The sequence below is a fragment of the Oncorhynchus masou genome, chromosome 29 (assembly GCF_036934945.1).
Source record: "Oncorhynchus masou masou isolate Uvic2021 chromosome 29, UVic_Omas_1.1, whole genome shotgun sequence".
Taxonomy (NCBI): Eukaryota; Metazoa; Chordata; class Actinopteri; order Salmoniformes; family Salmonidae; genus Oncorhynchus; species Oncorhynchus masou.
This window is the reverse complement of record NC_088240.1, coordinates 94,238,189-94,255,621: the sequence shown is the minus strand read 5'-3', so window position 1 is coordinate 94,255,621 and position 17,433 is coordinate 94,238,189. Positions and strand designations below refer to the sequence as shown.

At 46.4% G+C, this 17,433-nt stretch overlaps 3 protein-coding genes across 6 annotated transcripts in view; 2 read left to right on the top strand and 1 right to left on the bottom strand.

Annotated features, from left to right (window-relative positions):
* The window catches only part of zdhhc3a (zinc finger DHHC-type palmitoyltransferase 3a), a 52,879-nt gene extending 43,971 nt beyond the window's left edge, over positions 1-8,908 (top strand). For 2 of the 4 annotated variants that reach the window (XM_064946904.1, XM_064946903.1), the window contains exon 9: positions 7,145-8,908. In XM_064946904.1, the coding sequence (XP_064802976.1) occupies positions 7,145-7,351 (207 nt within the window). In that variant the 3' untranslated portion in view covers positions 7,352-8,908. Of the gene's footprint in view, positions 1-1,792; positions 3,449-7,144 lie in introns of those variants that run through there. The other 2 variants (XM_064946906.1, XM_064946905.1) reach the window with 2 other exon arrangements.
* A 1,245-nt stretch (positions 8,909-10,153) lies between these two features.
* On the bottom strand, positions 10,154-13,450 carry tmem42a (transmembrane protein 42a). The gene is made up of 3 exons (XM_064946912.1): positions 13,136-13,450; positions 12,793-12,939; positions 10,154-11,834 (listed from the first exon to the last, which is right to left on the bottom strand). The coding sequence occupies exons 1-3, from the start codon at positions 13,313-13,315 to the stop codon at positions 11,700-11,702; spliced, it is 462 nt and encodes a 153-aa protein (XP_064802984.1). The 5' UTR covers positions 13,316-13,450; the 3' UTR covers positions 10,154-11,699.
* kiaa1143 (KIAA1143 ortholog) lies at positions 13,427-17,348 on the top strand. Its single transcript, XM_064946911.1, has 3 exons — positions 13,427-13,651; positions 13,999-14,140; positions 15,945-17,348. Exons 1-3 carry the CDS (start codon positions 13,529-13,531, stop codon positions 16,166-16,168), a joined length of 489 nt encoding a protein of 162 aa, XP_064802983.1. The 5' UTR covers positions 13,427-13,528; the 3' UTR covers positions 16,169-17,348.
* The last annotated feature ends 85 nt before the right edge of the window (positions 17,349-17,433 follow it).

The following is a 17,433-nucleotide window of genomic DNA, read 5'->3' as shown; positions in this document are numbered from 1 at the left end:
CCCGGCTAAACTGAGCAATTGGGGGAGAAGGGCCTTGGTCAGGGAGGTGACCAAGAACCCGATGGTCACTCTGACAGAGCTCAAGAGTTCCTCTGTGGAGATGGGAGAACCTTCCAGAAGGACAACCATCTCTGCAGCATTCCACCAATCAGGTTTTAATGGTAGAGTGGGCAAACGGAAACCACTCCTCAGTAAAAGGCACAAGACCGCTCACTTGGAGTTTGCCAAAAGGCACCTAAAGGACTCTGATCATGAGAAACAAGATTTTCTGGTCTGATGAAACCAAGATTGAACTATTTTTGACCTGAATGCCAAGCGCTGAAGCATGGTGGTGGCAGCATCATGCTGTGGAAATGTTTTTCAGCAGCACAGAGTGGGAGACTAGTTAGGATCGAGGGAAAGATGAACAAAGCAAAGTACAGAGAGATCCTTAATGAAAACCTGCTCCAGAGCACTCAGGACCTCAGACTGGGGCGTAGGTTCACCTTCCAACAGGACAACGACTAAGCACACAGACAAGACAACCCTGGAGTGGCTTCGGGACAAGTCTCTGAAAGTCCTTGAGTGGCCCAGCCAGAGCCCGGACTTGAACCTGATAGAACATCTCTGGAGAGACCTGAAAATAGCTGAACAGCGAAGCTCTCCATCCAACCTGACAGAGCTTGAGAGGATCTGCAGAGAAGAATGGGAGAAACTCTCCAAATACAGGTTTACCAAGCTTGTAGCGTCGTACCCAAGAAGACTGGAGACTGTAATCGCTGCCAAAGGTGCTTCAACAAAGTACTAAGTAAAGGGTCAGAATACTTATGTAAATGATAAATTTGAGGTTTTTTTTTGATACGTTTGCATAAAACTTCTAAACCTGTTTTTGCTTTGTCATTATGGGGTATTGTGTGTAGATTGAGGATTTGTATTTTATTAATTTTAGAATGAGGCTGTAACGTAACAAAATGTGGAAAAAGTCAAGGGGTCTGAATACTTTCCGAATGCTCTGTACTGTGGTAATTTAGTCTGTACATTAGCCTGTGGTCATTTAGGCTGTACATTAGCCTGTGGTCATTTAGCCTGTGGTCATTTAGTCTGTACATTAGCCTGTGGCCATTTAGGCTGTACATTAGCCTGTGGTCATTTAGCCTGTACATTAGCCTGTGGCCATTTAGTCTGTACATTAGCCTGTGGTCATTTAGCCTGTACATTAGCCTGTGGCCATTTAGTCTGTACATTAGCCTGTGGCCATTTAGTCTGTACATTAGCCTGTGGTCATTTAGTCTGTACATTAGCCTGTGGTCATTTAGTCTGTACATTAGCCTGTGGTCATTTAGGCTGTACATTAGCCTGTGGTCATTTAGTCTGTACATTAGCCTGTGGTCATTTAGTCTGTACATTAGCCTGTGGTCATTTAGCCTGTACATTAGCCTGTGGCCATTTAGCCTGTACATTAGCCTGTGGTCATTTAGGCTGTACATTAGCCTGTGGTCATTTAGCCTGTACATTAGCCTGTGGTCATTTAGTCTGTACATTAGCCTGTGGTCATTTAGCCTGTGGTCATTTAGTCTGTACATTAGCCTGTGGTCATTTAGTCTGTACATTAGCCTGTGGTCATTTAGTCTGTACATTAGCCTGTGGTCATTTAGTCTGTACATTTAGCCTGTGGTCATTTAGCCTGTGGCCATTTAGTCATAACTTAAGCAAAGGGGGTCCTGTGATTAGTCAGTCAGAATGTCAATCAGGGAGGAAGAAGTTTGATTGGTTCACAGTACACTGAAGTTTTGGTTGTGTCTCGTTTTTCCAGGGCATAGAACAGTTGAAAAAGGAGGAGAGAAGATGGGGTAAAAAAACTAAGTGGATGAACACGAAGGCGGTATTTGGACACCCCTTCTCCATATTCTGGTTTGTCCCGTTGACCCAACCTGGGAAGGCCCATGGGAAGGCTGAATCCTACCAGTATGTGGTCTGAGCTCAGCCACCCGGGGGGAAAACAGACTCTGAGACAGAGGTGTGTTAACACCATCCCACCACCTCACCCTGACTCTCCTCCCCAACACTCCTTGACAATGCTGAACGTGATTGTAATCCCTCATAACTCTGAACAACTTCATCACTTCTGCTTTCTATATTGCCACAGTTTTTTTTTTTATGTTGCTTGGGAACAAAAGTCAAGTGGAGTTGCAGAGAAAAATATATATTATAGAACGTTTCAAACCGTGCCTGTTTTTCACTCTTATGTAATGTTGTTGATTTTGTTCTGCTTTTCTGAATCAATTTTCCCTCTGTCCCCCCTCTGTCTCCCCCCCCTCTGTGTCTCTCTCCTCACCCCCCCTCTGTGTCTCTCTCCTCCCCGTCTCTCTCCAACCCCCCTCTCTCTGTGTGTCTCCTCCCCCGTCTCTCTCCAACCCCCCTCTCTCTGTGTCTCTCCCCCCTCTCTGTCTCTCTCCACCCCCTTCTCTCTCCACCCCCTTCTCTCTCCTCCCCCTTCTCTCTCCTCTCTGTGTCTCTCCCCCTCCCTCTCTCTGTGTCTCTCCCCTCCCTCTCTCTGTGTCTCTCCCCCTCCCTCTCTCTCTCTCTCCCTCCCCCTCTCTGTGTCTCTCTCCCCTCCCCCTCTCTGTCTCTCTCCTCCCCCCCTCTCTGTCTCTCTCCTCCCCTCTCTCTCTGTCTCTCTCCTCCCCCCTCTCTCTGTGTCTCTCTCCTCTCCCCCTCTCTGTCTCTCTCCTCCCCCCCCTCTCTGTCTCTCTCCTCTCCCCTACCTCTGTCTCTCTCCTCCCCCCTCTCTCTGTGTCTCTCTCCTCTCCCCCTCTCTGTCTCTCTCCCCCCCCCCTCTCTGTCTCTCTCCTCTCCCCCCCCCCTCTCTGTCTCTCTCCTCTCCCCCTCTCTCTGTCTCTCTCTCCTCCCTCCCTCTCTCTGTGTCTCTCCTCTCTCTGAGTGACAGTTTGTTGGTGCTATCATGTCCAAGTCAGGAGTTAGCATAATAGCACAAACCGATCTGGCACTCAGGCTACCTTCCGTCCTCCTGTCAGTCAAAAACTGAACCCCTCCCTCCCTCCTGCCTTGTGATTCTTCTTCTCTGGTACATAACTAACCCAGCACAGAGGAACACCACTAGGCCTGTACAGTTGACCGTTTGGAGAGGCTTTTAAAAGCCAGGTGGAAGTATAGTGTGTTGAGGATCAGTGGGTTAGCCCTCTTACTTTTGTTAAACACTCATATTTTTCTTGTGTTTTTAAAGAAAGTTACTGTCTACATGCTGCTCATTTGAAAGTGTATTCTTCTTTAGGAACAAGAAAACATGTTGTTTCAGAATATTTGTGTAAAAGTTGGCGTTGACTCATTTTGACCTTTCTCATTTCTATATGTGCCAAGTTCTGCATATACAAGTCAAGGTTTTATTTATTCTGTAGTTTTCTCCAGAATTTATGTTTTTATGTTGTGAATTAAAACGTTTTAATTTTAAGTTATTTTTGGAGACGTATAAACCAGAAGGTCGTGATTCACAAAAAAAGAAGTTCAAATATATTTTGCGAAGTAAAAATTAAAAGGGGAGTATTACGAAATACTAAAATATTAACCAACAAAACTGATTATACAGTGGTAGTGCTCCAATATCAGCGTTGAAATATATCAAGCTACACGTCATAAATCACGACAAATATGCACTTTTCCTGAGATTTAAAGTTTATAAAGGGTCCTTTTTCTCCTGTGATCTTTTTGTACGCTTGAAAACTGAATTGGGCCGTTTTCCCAGACAGACACAGATTTAAAATAATAAATAATAATAATTAAGTCCTAGAATTAAAAAATAAAATCTCTTTCAATCTCTCTTGATGATGCTTTTGAGTCGTGGACGAGGTGTCATCTGTGTCTGGGGAAACCGGTCCGTTGTGTCATTTGTTCTTCATCTGAACCTTCCTTTGACTTTCTGCTGTTTTTAGTTTGAATGGATGGTTGTTGAGGAGGACTGTCACCGAACTGAGGCCTGCGTCTCCAAATGGCACCCTATTCCCCCTATAGTGCACTACTTTCTATTGGGGCCCTGGTCAAAAGTAGTGCGCTACTTTCTATTGGGGCCCTGGTCAGAAGTAGTGTGCTACTTTCTATTGGGGCCCTGGTCAAAAGTAGTGCGCTACTTTCTATTGGGGCCCTGGTCAAAAGTAGTGCGCTACTTTCTATTGGGGCCCTGGTCAAAAGTAGTGCGCTACTTTCTATTGGGGCCCTGGTCAGAAGTAGTGCGCTACTTTCTATTGGGGCCCTGGTCAGAAGTAGTGCGCTACTTTCTATTGGGGCTCTGGTCAGAAGTAGTGCACTACTTTCTATTGGGGCCCTGGTCAGAAGTAGTGCGCTACTTTCTATTGGGGCCCTGGTCAGAAGTAGTGCGCTACTTTCTATTGGGGCCCTGGTCAGAAGTAGTGCGCTACTTTCTATTGGGGCCCTGGTCAGAAGTAGTGCGCTACTTTCTATTGGGGCCCTGGTCAAAAGTAGTGCGCTACTTTCTATTGGGGCCCTGGTCAAAAGTAGTGCGCTACTTTCTATTGGGGCCCTGGTCAAAAGTAGTGCGCTACTTTCTATTGGGGCCCTGGTCAGAAGTAGTGCGCTACTTTCTATTGGGGCCCTGGTCAAAAGTAGTGCGCTACTTTCTATTGGGGCCCTGGTCAAAAGTAGTGCGCTACTTTCTATTGGGGCCCTGGTCAAAAGTAGTGCGCTACTTTCTATTGGGGCCCTGGTCAGAAGTAGTGCACTACTTTATATTGGGGCCCTGGTCAGAAGTAGTGCGCTACTTTCTATTGGGGCCCTGGTCAGAAGTAGTGCACTACTTTCTATTGGGGCCCTGGTCAGAAGTAGTGCGCTACTTTCTATTGGGGCCCTGGTCAGAAGTAGTGCGCTACTTTCTATTGGGGCCCTGGTCAGAAGTAGTGCGCTACTTTCTATTGGGGCCCTGGTCAGAAGTAGTGCGCTACTTTCTATTGGGGCCCTGGTCAGAAGTAGTGCGCTACTTTCTATTGGGGCCCTGGTCAGAAGTAGTGCGCTACTTTCTATTGGGGCCCTGGTCAGAAGTAGTGCGCTACTTTCTATTGGGGCCCTGGTCAAAAGTAGTGCGCTACTTTCTATTGGGGCCCTGGTCAAAAGTAGTGCGCTACTTTCTATTGGGGCCCTGGTCAGAAGTAGTGCGCTACTTTCTATTGGGGCCCTGGTCAGAAGTAGTGCGCTTTTTCTATTGGGGCCCTGGTCAAAAGTAGTGCGCTACTTTCTATTGGGGCCCTGGTCAGAAGTAGTGCGCTACTTTCTATTGGGGCCCTGGTCAGAAGTAGTGCACTACTTTCTATTGGGGCCCTGGTCAGAAGTAGTGCACTACTTTCTATCGGGGGCCTGGTCAGAAGTAGTGCGCTATAGAGGGGAACAGAGTGCCATGTGGGATGCTGCCTGACACTGCTGCTGTGAGGGTCTTGCCTGTGAGCAGCTAGTGAAAACATAACATGTTTCTTTTATTTTTACTGACATTTTTCAACACTTTGGCACCGAGAAAGAATAAATATTTCCCATTTGTTTAATAAGCTGTTATTTCTTTTCTTATGTCATATATCATATATGAATTCTCTTTTTCTCTGAGGAACTGTTGTGTTTTATATCGTGTCATTTGCAAATGGGTGTTTTGTTTTAGTGTGCATGTCCCTATATCTATCCTTACTCTACGTTGGCTTTGGTTAACTGGTTAACCCGGTGTGTCTCCTACCATTTTCTACTGAAGCTTTTAACTGTCTCTCTGAGCGTTGAGGCTGTCCGACTGGCTGCTTTCTGAATGGGACGGAGGTAAGCCCTGGAGGTCGTACACTTAAACACACAACGTTACCGTGGAGTGAATGAGTTTTTCCTTTAAACAACAAAGCATGATTGCATGTATTTCTGGAAGTTTATTTTTGTCTCCTGGGTTTTATCGGTTGACGTTTAAAGACCCGGGGGTGTCTGGACGTCTTCGTTGACAGAGTTAGTCTGGACGTCTGTTCACCGTGTTGTCGTGTGCCTACAACTACGACCACGTGTAGCACGAGACGACGCGTAGAACGAGACGACGCGTAGAACGAGACGACGCGTAGAACGAGACGACGCGTAGAACGAGACGACGCGTAGAACGAGACGACGCGTAGAACGAGACGACGCGTAGAACGAGACGACGCGTAGAACGAGACGACGCGTAGAACGAGACGACGCGTAGAACGAGACGACGCGTAGAACGAGACGACGCGTAGGACGAGACGACGCGCAGAACGAGACGAGGCGCAGAACGAGACGACACCGTCGGTGTCCGTGCCTTGTCAGAAATATCATGGCCTGGTTTCAACACCCACAAATTGTCCGTTTTGAGCATGTTAGTCCAAGATGAGACTTAACCTGGGTTCAGGAAACCAGACACTTAAGTCACGTGTTTCACTAGATCGCCCATTGAAACCAATGCATGACTAAGGGAACATTGTACTTAGGGCCCCTAAATTAATGACATGTTTTGATTCAGTTTCCTCTGGCTACAGCTCACTGTGTTCTGTGTGTCTCTCTCCCTCTCTCTGTCTCTCTCTCTCTCTCTGTCTCTCTCTCTCTCTCTCTCTCTCTCTCTCTCTCTCTCTCTCTCTCTCTCTCTCTCTCTCTCTCTCTGTCTCTCTCTCTCTCTCTGTCTCTCTCTGTCTCTCTCTCTCTCTCTGTGTTCTGTGTGTCTCACTCTCTCTCTCTCTGTCTCTCTCTCTCTCTCTCTCTCTCTCTGTCTCTCTCTCTCTGTCTCTCTCTCTCTGTCTCTCTCTCTCTCTCTCTCTCTCTCTGTCTCTCTCTCTCTCTCTGTCTCTCTCTCTCTCTCTCTCTCTGTGTGTCTCTCTGTCTCTCTCTCTCTCTGTCTCTCTCTCTCACTCTCTCTCTCTCTCTGTCTCTCTCTCTCTCTGTCTCTCTCTCTCTCTGTCTCTCTGTCTCTCTCTCTCTCTCTCTGTCTCTGTCTCTGTCTCTGTCTCTCTCTCTCTCTCTCTCTCTCTCTGTCTCTGTCTCACTCTCTCTCTCTCTCTCTGTCTCTCTCTCTGTCTCTCTCTCTGTCTCTCTCTCTCTCTCTGTCTCTCTCTCTGTCTCTCTCTGTCTCTGTCTCTCTCTCTCTGTCTCTCTCTCTCTGTCTCTCTTCCAGGGCATTGAACGTCTGAAGGGGGAGCAGGCCAGGTGGGAGAAGACTTCCTGCTGGGAGGCGATGAAGTCGGCGTTTGGAGGGCCCTTCTCCCCATCCTGGCTCAGTCCCTTCTCCGACCTCCGCTGTAAGCGGGATCCCAATGACCACGTGGCGCTGCCGCAGGGGGAGATCGTCGAGGACGACGTCATAGAGATACCGCTGGTCTAGTGTCATAGGACTCCCGTAGAACTAGAATGAATAGAATGGGCGTGGAACCTCGCACCATGGCAGGTATTGACTGGTGAACTCCTGGGAACACTTGCTATGGAAGCCTGGCGTTCTGATCCATTATGGCGTCGTTGACTTAATAATTAGGAGGGTGACTACATTTGTCCTATGTCAGACATGTACCAGTGTGTATTATACATTTTTTTTTTTTTTCTGCATATCTCAACTCTCCCTGAGACACTCTCGGAGTGGGGTTGGGGGAGGGGGGGGGGAGATCTGGACTAGGCTTTTATAGAGAGATGCCAGTTCTATTCATTCTATTTCTATACAGACTCCACTGGTCTAGTGCGGTGTCCTTCCCACAGTGCTGCTGCTGCTTGGACCGAAGCCTTAAAGGGACACTACACCAAATGTCTTTTTTAAAGAATGAGCCACAAAATGTCCAGGTCGATACCCCTGGTGATGTGAACGAGGTACAAGTCCCAACGAAGAGGAGAGTTGGATTGACCCAAACGGGCTCTTTCAGTACTCCAGAGCATCTCCTGCATACACAGCTCTACATGGTTCAGTACGGGAAGACCTCTAGAAAATGACCTGTGGACTATGCAGATTATAGACAGTCCCGTTGCCTTTGATCTTACTTCACTGAGTGCCTTTATAAACTGTCAAGTTGAGAATTGACAGTTACTGGCCTTGTTCTGCATGGTATGTAAATGAGGTAGTAGCAATTACTGGCCTTGTTCTGCATGGTATGCAAATGAGGTGGTAGCAATTACTGGCCTTGTTCTGCATGGTATGCAAATGAGGTGGTAGCAATTACTGGCCTTGTTCTGCATGGTATGCAAATGAGGTGGTAGCAATTACTGGCCTTGTTCTGCATGGTATGCAAATGAGGTGGTAGCAGTTACTGGCCTTGTTCTGCATGGTATGCAAATGAGGCGGTAGCAGTTACTGGCCTTGTTCTGCATGGTATGCAAATGAGGCGGTAGCAGTTACTGGCCTTGTTCTGCATGGTATGCAAATGAGGCGGTAGCAGTTACTGGCCTTGTTCTGCATGGTATGCAAATGAGGTGGTAGCAATTACTGGCCTTGTTCTGCATGGTATGCAAATGAGGTGGTAGCAGTTACTGGCCTTGTTCTGTATGGTATGCAAATGAGGTAGTAGCAATTACTGGCCTTGTTCTGCATGGTGTGCAAATGAGGTAGTAGCAATTACTGGCCTTGTTCTGCATGGTATGCAAATGAGGTAGTAGCAATTACTGGCCTTGTTCTGCATGGTATGCAAATGAGGTGGTAGCAGTTACTGGCCTTGTTCTGCATGGTATGCAAATGAGGCGGTAGCAGTTACTGGCCTTGTTCTGCATGGTATGCAAATGAGGCGGTAGCAGTTACTGGCCTTGTTCTGCATGGTATGCAAATGAGGCGGTAGCAGTTACTGGCCTTGTTCTGCATGGTATGCAAATGAGGTGGTAGCAGTTTAACTTTTTCTATCTGTATTATCATGGCAGAGAATTACATGACCTTTACAAGTGTTTTAATTAAAGGGCCTTTTCTAAACATTTGATTATTAAATGTTCAATAACATACAATGCATTCATTAATTATCAATGTCTTCATCTGGAAAATGTAGAGAGAACACTATTTTATTGAATGAGGGTTAGTTGGGGGGGTGTAAGGTGAAAGTGGGGGGTAAGGTCATGTTAGGTGATAGTAGTAGTGGGGAGGGGGTTAGGTGATAGTAGTAGTGGGGGAGGGGGTTAGGTGATAGTAGTAGTGGGGAGGGGGGTTAGGTGATAGTAGTAGTGGGGAGGGGGGTTAGGTGATAGTACTAGTGGGGAGGGGGGTTAGGTTAGGTGATAGTAGTAGTGGGGAGGGGGGTTAGGTGATAGTAGTAGTGGGGAGGGGGGTTAGGTGATAGTAGTAGTGGGGAGGGGGGGGTTAGGTGATAGTAGTAGTGGGGAGGGGGAGTTAGGTGATAGTAGTAGTGGGGAGGGGGGTTAGGTGATAGTAGTAGTAGGGAGGAGGGGGGTTAGGTGATAGTAGTAGTGGGGAGGGGGTTAGGTGATAAGAGTAGTGGGGAGGGGGGTTAGGTGATAGTAGTAGTGGGGAGGGGGGTTAGGTGATAGTAGTAGTGGGGAGGGGGGTTAGGTGATAGTAGTAGTGGGGAGGGGGGTTAGGTGATAGTAGTAGTGGGGAGGGGGGTTAGGTGATAGTAGTGAGGAGGGGGGTTAGGTGATAGTAGTAGTGGGGGAGGGGGTTAGGTGATAGTAGTAGTGGGGGAGGGGGGTTAGGTGATAGTAGTAGTGGGGGAGGGGGGTTAGGTGATAGTAGTAGTGGGGAGGGGGGTTAGGTGATAGTAGTAGTGGGGAGGGGGGTTAGGTGATAGTAGTAGTGGGGAGGGGGGGTTAGGTGATAGTAGTAGTGGGGAGGGGGGGTTAGGTGATAGTAGTAGTGGGGGAGGGGGGGTTAGGTGATAGTAGTAGTGGGGAGGGGGGGTTAGGTGATAGTAGTAGTGGGGAGGGGGGGGTTAGGTGATAGTAGTAGTGGGGAAGGGGGGTTAGGTGATAGTAGTAGTGGGGAGGTGAATGGTTGTACTGTACTTTATCCTTTTGTACAGATGGCAATATTTTGATGGGTAATTCTACAGTCAAACCAATGCTCCATATCATGGGACCACTGTTTACTTTAACATTTGAATTATAGGGAATTTGTCAATGATCTCTTATTTTATCCATGTATTGATTGGTTCTGATGTTAGTTTGACTACAGAATAAAGAACATGTCAGAGATTAAGTGACAAGATATTTCATGTAAAGGTTTATTTACAAAACTCTAATTTCAATAAATTGATACCCATTTAGTCTTGCAGGTCATTACAATATTGTCAATAAAATATACATCTCAACGGTACTATTAAAAATGATTTGTTTGCATAATAATGTGGAGTGTAGAAAAGACTGATCATGTTTGTGTGGAGTGCAGACCTTGGTCATATCAATACCCAGAGACGGTAAGACAGAATAGAAACATGTTGGCTGTAACATATTAGAATCCATGTACAGTCGGGTGTAACATGTTAGAATCCATGTACAGTCGGATGTAACATGTTAGAATCCATGTAGTCAGGAGTAACATGTTAGAATCCATGTACAGTCAGATGTAACATGTTAGAATCCATGTAGTCAGGAGTAACATGTTAGAATCCATGTACAGTCAGATGTAACATGTTAGAATCCATGTAGTCAGATGTAACATGTTAGAATCCATGTACAGTCAGATGTAACATGTTAGAATCCATGTAGTCAGGAGTAACATGTCAGATCCATGTACAGTCGGATGTAACATGTCAGAATCCATGTACAGTCGGATGTAACATGTTAGAATCCATGTACAGTCGGATGTAACATGTTAGAATCCATGTAGTCAGGAGTAACATGTCAGAATCCATGTACAGTCGGATGTAACATGTCAGAATCCATGTACAATCGGATGTAACATGTTAGAATCCATGTACAGTCGGGTGTAACATGTTAGAATCCATGTAGTCAGATGTAACATGTTAGAATCCATGTACAGTCAGATGTAACATGTTAGAATCCATGTACAGTCAGATGTAACATGTTAGAATCCATGTACAGTCAGATGTAACATGTTAGAATCCATGTACAGTCAGATGTAACATATTAGAATCCATGTAGTCAGGAGTAACATGTTAGAATCCATGTACAGTCAGATGTAACATATTAGAATCCATGTAGTCAGGAGTAACATGTTAGAATCCATGTAGTCAGGAGTAACATGTTAGAATCCATGTACAGTCGGATGTAACATGTTAGAATCCATGTACAGTCGGATGTAACATGTTAGAATCCATGTACAGTCGGATGTAACATGTTAGAATCCATGTACAGTCAGATGTAACATGTTAGAATCCATGTACAGTCGGATGTAACATGTTAGAATCCATGTACAGTCAGATGTAACATGTTAGAATCCATGTACAGTCAGATGTAACATATTAGAATCCATGTAGTCAGGAGTAACATGTTAGAATCCATGTAGTCAGGAGTAACATGTTAGAATCCATGTACAGTCGGATGTAACATGTTAGAATCCATGTACAGTCGGATGTAACATGTTAGAATCCATGTACAGTCGGATGTAACATGTTAGAATCCATGTACAGTCAGGAGTAACATCAAAGCCCTTTGTGGTAATAGAACATGGTTCTCGTGAAATCCAGATTATTTGAGCCAGAAAGCGTTGGTGGAACGGCGAGGCGGTCAGGTGGGGTGATCGATACAGTGGTATTGTTATTACACTTCTTATTCCACATGTGGACAGTCCTTCACTCTTCCTTGTTGGCCTCTGCTGGTTGAGAAGTTGATCCGTGCAGCACCAGTAAACCTGAGAGCGTTAGAGAGATGCCCACCCACCACAGTGCTGCGTGGATCTCGCCAAAGATCAGCTTCCCAAGGAATGCCTGAAGACAGTACAGACTATGTAAGTGGGATTGGCAACATAAATAGCCTATAATACCTGTGTCCATACAGTGATTCACAGATGTCATTGCGCCAATAATGTTGTTCCGCTATGGTCTTATGGTCAATGTTCTATAGTGCCAAAGGCCTACTGTACTATGTTCATATAAATTGGATAGCTGAGATCTGGGGTTGTGTTCCTAAAGCATCTCAGAAGGAGGAGTGCTGAGATCTGGGGTTGTGTTCCTAAAGCATCTCAGGAGGAGGAGTGCTGAGATCTGGGGTCGTGTTTCCTAAAGCATCTCAGGAGGAGGAGTGCTGAGATCTGGGGTCGTGTTTCCTAAAGCATCTCAGGCGGAGGAGTGCTGAGATCTGGGGTCGTGTTTCCTAAAGCATCTCAGGAGGAGGAGTGCTGAGATCTGGGGTCGTGTTCCTAAAGCATCTCAGGAGGAGGAGTGCTGAGATCTGGGGTTGTGTTCCTAAAGCATCTCAGGAGGAGGAGTGCTGAGATCTGGGGTCGTGTTTCCTAAAGCATCTCAGGAGGAGGAGTGCTGAGATCTGGGGTCGTGTTCCTAAAGCATCTCAGGAGGAGGAGTGCTGAGATCTGGGGTCGTGTTTCCTAAAGCATCTCAGGAGGAGGAATGCTGAGATCTGGGGTCGTGTTTCCTAAAGCATCTCAGGAGGAGGAGTGCTGAGATCTGGGGTCGTGTTTCCTAAAGCATCTCAGGCGGAGGAGTGCTGAGATCTGGGGTCGTGTTTCCTAAAGCATCTCAGGAGGAGGAGTGCTGAGATCTGGGGTCGTGTTTCCTAAAGTATCTCAGGAGGAGGAGTGCCGATCTAGGATGAGGTCCTCCCGACTTAACCATTATGATCTAAAAGGTGAAATTGATCCTATGGTCTCCTACTCAGACATTTTATGAAAACATGCCGTGATGGATATCAACCAGCTGCTCTACTCACAGAGGATACAAAGTTGGATGCGGTGGTGGTGACCGTGGCCCGGGCCGAGGAGGAGGAGTGTCTCAGAGCCTTGGAGAAGAAGGTCCACATCACAGCATTACTGGTGAACAGCAGTCCTCCACACAGCAACCGCAGAGGGATGTGGAGCTGAAACAAACACCACATCACAGCATTACAGGTGAACAGCAGCTCCAGAGGGATGTGGAGCTGGAATACAATAGGACTTGTTAGTGGTCTCTGGTAGAATGGTATCTCTCTCTCACACACACACACATTATTTCTCTCAGTCTCCCTCTGACACACACACACTTAGAAAATAACATATTCATATAGATACTCTCACCCATTCGCAGGGTGATGTTTCCTCCTGTATAATCCTGTAGTCTCCATCCTGAGACCAGGTTTTCAGCCCTGTTTCACACATCCCTTTGAGGTAATCTGATCCCAGAGATAGCTTGGCTGACGATGAAGCGACGGCTCCAAGAAAGCCCGCTAATAATGCATAAAACGCACCTGAAATCATGTTTATTTTGCATCTAAACTAGACTGTACTGTCACATATTTGACTACTTCCTTGTCTAAAAATGCTTCACTCGGTTCAACCAATCAGACTCACCCGGGATCATATGACCTTCAGCGGGCGCAGGGTGATGACGATTCAATGTTATGCTAAACACGACGGGCTAAACACAACCTGAAATTATCTTCGTTTCCTTAATTTCTTCTCACTCTAAAAATGGCTAAGACGAATAAGGGTCCGAAAGCAAACGTATCGTGGGTGAAACCAGCAGAACCGTCATTTTTAAAGAAATTCAAGAACGATGTTGGCTTTAAGGAAGGACCCACCATTGATACCAAGGTATTTCGCTAATGTGCTAGGTTAGCTAGCCCAACGTTAGGTGGGATGTAGAGCTACAGTAGATACGTGACTGTATGGCAAGCCCGCTGGAGAGCTACTCTATATGGTTTTAGTTAGAGTTGGTAACACTTTGATTCAGCTAGTCAAGTGACGTTATTAGCTAGCTCTACAGTAGAGTTGACCACCCTCCAAATTATTGGGGTTTTCGCTCTCACAATTCAATTCCTTGACCACTATAGATATTTCATTGACACGAAGGGCTATTTTATGTGTACCTTTTTAACATGGAAAGGGCTGCTGGTATGATGTCAATATGGTGATATTCAACCTGGTCACTGTTCCCGCAGCGTTTAGAGATGCCAGCCTTGGACGATGACAGTGGCAGTGATCGTGAAGATGAGCTGCCTCAAGTTGTCATTCTTAAAAAGGGAGATTTGAGCGCTGAAGAAGTGTTGCAGATAAAAGAGGTAAAGGATGGTGCAGACAAAGGTAAGAACAATTAATTATATAAATATACACTGCTCAAAAAATAAAGGGAACACTAAAATAACACATCCTAGATCTGAATGAATGAAATATTCTTATTAAATACTTTTTTCTTTACATAGTTGAATGTACTGACAACACAATCACACAAATTATCAATGAAAATCAAATTTATCAACCCACGGAGGTCTGGATTTGGAGTCACACTCAAAACTAAAGTGGAAAACTACACTATAGGCTGATTCAACTTTGATGTAATGTCCTTAAAACAAGTCAAAATGAGGCTCAGTAGTGTGTGTGGTGTCCACGTGCCTGTATGACCTCCCTACAATGCCTGGGCATGCTCCTGATGAGGTGGCGGATGGTCTCCTGAGGGAGCTCCTCCCAGACCTGGACTAAAGCATCCGCCAACTCCTGGACAGTCTGTGGTGCATTGGTGGATGGAGCGAGACATGATGTCCCAGATGTGCTCAATTGGATTCAGGTCTGGGGAACGGGCGGGCCAGTCCATAGCATCAATACCTTCTTCTTGCAGGAACTGCTGACACACTCCAGCCACGTGAGGTCAAGCATTGTCTTGCATTAGGAGGAACCCAGGGCCAACCGCACCAGCATATGGTCTCACAAGGGGTCTGAGGATCTCATCTCGGTACCTAATGGCAGTCAGGCTACCTCTGGTGAGCACATGGAGGGCTGTGCAGCCCCCCAAAGAAATGCCACCCCACACCATGACTGACCCACCGTCAAACCGGTCATGCTGGAGGATGTTGCAGGCAGCAGAACGTTCTCCACTGCGTCTCCAGACTCTGTCACGTCTGTCACATGTGCTCAGTGTGAACCTGCTTTCATCTGTGAAGAGCACAGGGCGCCAGTGGCGAATTTGCCAATCTTGATGTTCTCTGGCAAATGCCAAATGTCCTGCACGGTGTTGGGCTGTAAGCACAACCCCCACCTGTGGACGTCTGGCCCTCATACCACCCTCATGGAGTCTGTTTCTGACCGTTTGAGCAGACACATGCACATTTGTGGCCTGCTGGAGGTCATTTGCAGGGCTCTGGCAGTGCTCCTCCTGCTCCTCCTTGCACAAAGGCGGAGGTAGCGGTCCTGCTGCTGGGATGTTGCACTCCTACGGCCTCCTCCACGTCTCCTGATGTACTGGCCTGTCTCCTGGTAGTGCCTCCATGCTCTGGACACTACGCTGACAGACACAGCAAACCTTCTTGCCACAGCTCACATTGATGTGCCACCCTGGATGAGCTGCACTACCTGAGCCACTTGTGTGGGTTGTAGACTCCGTCTCATGCTACCACTAGAGTGAAAGCACCGCCAGCATTCAAAAGTGACCAAAACATCAGCCAGGAAGCATAGGAACTGAGAAGTGGTCTGTGGTCACCACCTGCAGAACCACTCCTTTATTGGGGGTGTCTTGCTAATTGCCTATTATTTCCACCTGTTGTCTATTCCATTTGCACAACAGCATGTGAAATGTATTGTCAATCAGTGTTGCTTCCGAAGTGGACAGTTTGAGTGTTCCCTTTTATTTTTTTGAGCAGTGTATAATAGCCTAACAGTGTACAGTGGGTCTGTCTGTACTGTGTCTACAGGGTCTGTACAGTGGGTCTGCTGTGTGTCTACAGGGTCTGTACAGTGGGTCTGCTGTGTGTCTACAGGGTCTGTACAGTGGGTCTGCTGTGTGTCTACAGGGTCTGTACAGTGGGTCTGCTGTGTGTATACAGGGTCTGCTGTGTGTATACAGGGTCTGTAGTGTGTGTACACTTCATCTGCCTCTTCTCCTTGCTGCCTACAGAAGACAAGCCTCCTGCGGACGGAAAGATCCTGTTCAAGAAGCCCACGAAGCGCTCCTCCGACAAGTTCCAGGGCATCACCGCCAGCTCCAACAACAACAACAAGAAGAAGAAGAGTGAAGGAGGAAAGAGTGAAGGAGGAGATGAAGAGAAAAAGGAGGAGAAGTCTGAAAAGGTGAAGAACAAGAGTCTTCTCTCTTTCGGAGAGGATGAGGATGAGGACTAGAAGTTAATTCAGACTAGAGCAATCAACCGCTCATCAGACTAGAGCAATCAACCGCTCATCAGACTAGAGCAATCAACCGCTCATCAGACTAGAGCAATCAACCGCTCATCAGACTAGAGCAATCAACCGCCCATCAGACTAGAGCAATCAACCGCCCATCAGACTAGAGCAATCAACCGCTCATCAGACTAGAGCAATCAACCGCCCATCAGACTAGAGCAATCAACCGCCCATCAGACTAGAGCAATCAACCGCCCATCAGACTAGAGCAATCAACCGCTCATCAGACTAGAGCAATCAACCGCTCATCAGACTAGAGCAATCAACCGCTCATCAGACTAGAGCAATCAACCGCTCATCAGACTAGAGCAATCAACCGCTCATCAGACTAGAGCAATCAACCGCTCATCAGACTAGAGCAATCAACCGCTCATCAGACTAGAGCAATCAACCGCTCATCAGACTAGAACAATCAACCGCTCATGGATGATGGAACTGATCCACTGCGGTTGTTGGTTTTTACTATGGGCAAAAAGACCCAACATAGAATAGCGCCACATCGTAGTTTGTCCCACTAGACTAAGATCCTTAGACATTACGGGTCATCCCCTCCTTTTTTGGAGGTGGAATCTGGACATGTATGTGAAACAAACCCCCTTCAATCACATTCATGATCCAAGATCTTTAGATGACATGAGATGCATGCTGTTATTCTTTGTCGACTGTAAGACATGTCTCTGCTGTTGGAAATGTTGTATCGTGACTCGCCGTCGGCCTATTATCCATCCGTTACAACTGTAGTCATCCGTCCTTCAGTGGATCCTCTGCACTTTTTCATATAGCCAACACACAGTCTGGATCGAAGGTTTTATCAAGGTAACCCGTGTGACAACCGCTACTAAAGGGGGAAGAAATGAGCTGGTGACTTTTGGTTAAAAAAAAATATATAGTCTGGAGCGTTGTGATGTGATAGTTTTCTACTTCTATAGTCAATAATTTCATTGGATGTACAAATATGTTTTAGCTCCGACAACGGAGCATCAAAAGATGTCTTTAGTTAAAACACTGCGTTGTTATGCCGAGGTGTTGGATCTTTCTGTGATTGTATTGTGTTTTTTGTTATGATGGTGTTTCGTTGAATAAGTTTGAAATGTAACTATTAAAATACATTAAGGCCTTACTATAGCATAATACATCATGTATAGTATGTTCTGTAGAAAGCGGGTCTGTAAGTAGGTCATTTTGCAAAAATGTCTCTCATTAGC

Coding starts and splice junctions, on each gene's coding strand:
- kiaa1143 (XM_064946911.1), top strand. CDS start 13,529: ATGGCTAAGACGAATAAGGGTCCGAAAGCAAACGTATCGTGGGTGAAA. Junction 13,652..13,998: donor GACCCACCATTGATACCAAG/GTATTTCGCTAA, acceptor CTGTTCCCGCAG/CGTTTAGAGATGCCAGCCTT. Junction 14,141..15,944: donor AAAGGATGGTGCAGACAAAG/GTAAGAACAATT, acceptor TGCTGCCTACAG/AAGACAAGCCTCCTGCGGAC.
- tmem42a (XM_064946912.1), bottom strand. CDS start 13,315: ATGATTTCAGGTGCGTTTTATGCATTATTAGCGGGCTTTCTTGGAGCC. Junction 12,940..13,135: donor AAACATCACCCTGCGAATGG/GTGAGAGTATCT, acceptor TGTTTGTTTCAG/CTCCACATCCCTCTGCGGTT. Junction 11,835..12,792: donor CATCCAACTTTGTATCCTCT/GTGAGTAGAGCA, acceptor TACTGTCTTCAG/GCATTCCTTGGGAAGCTGAT.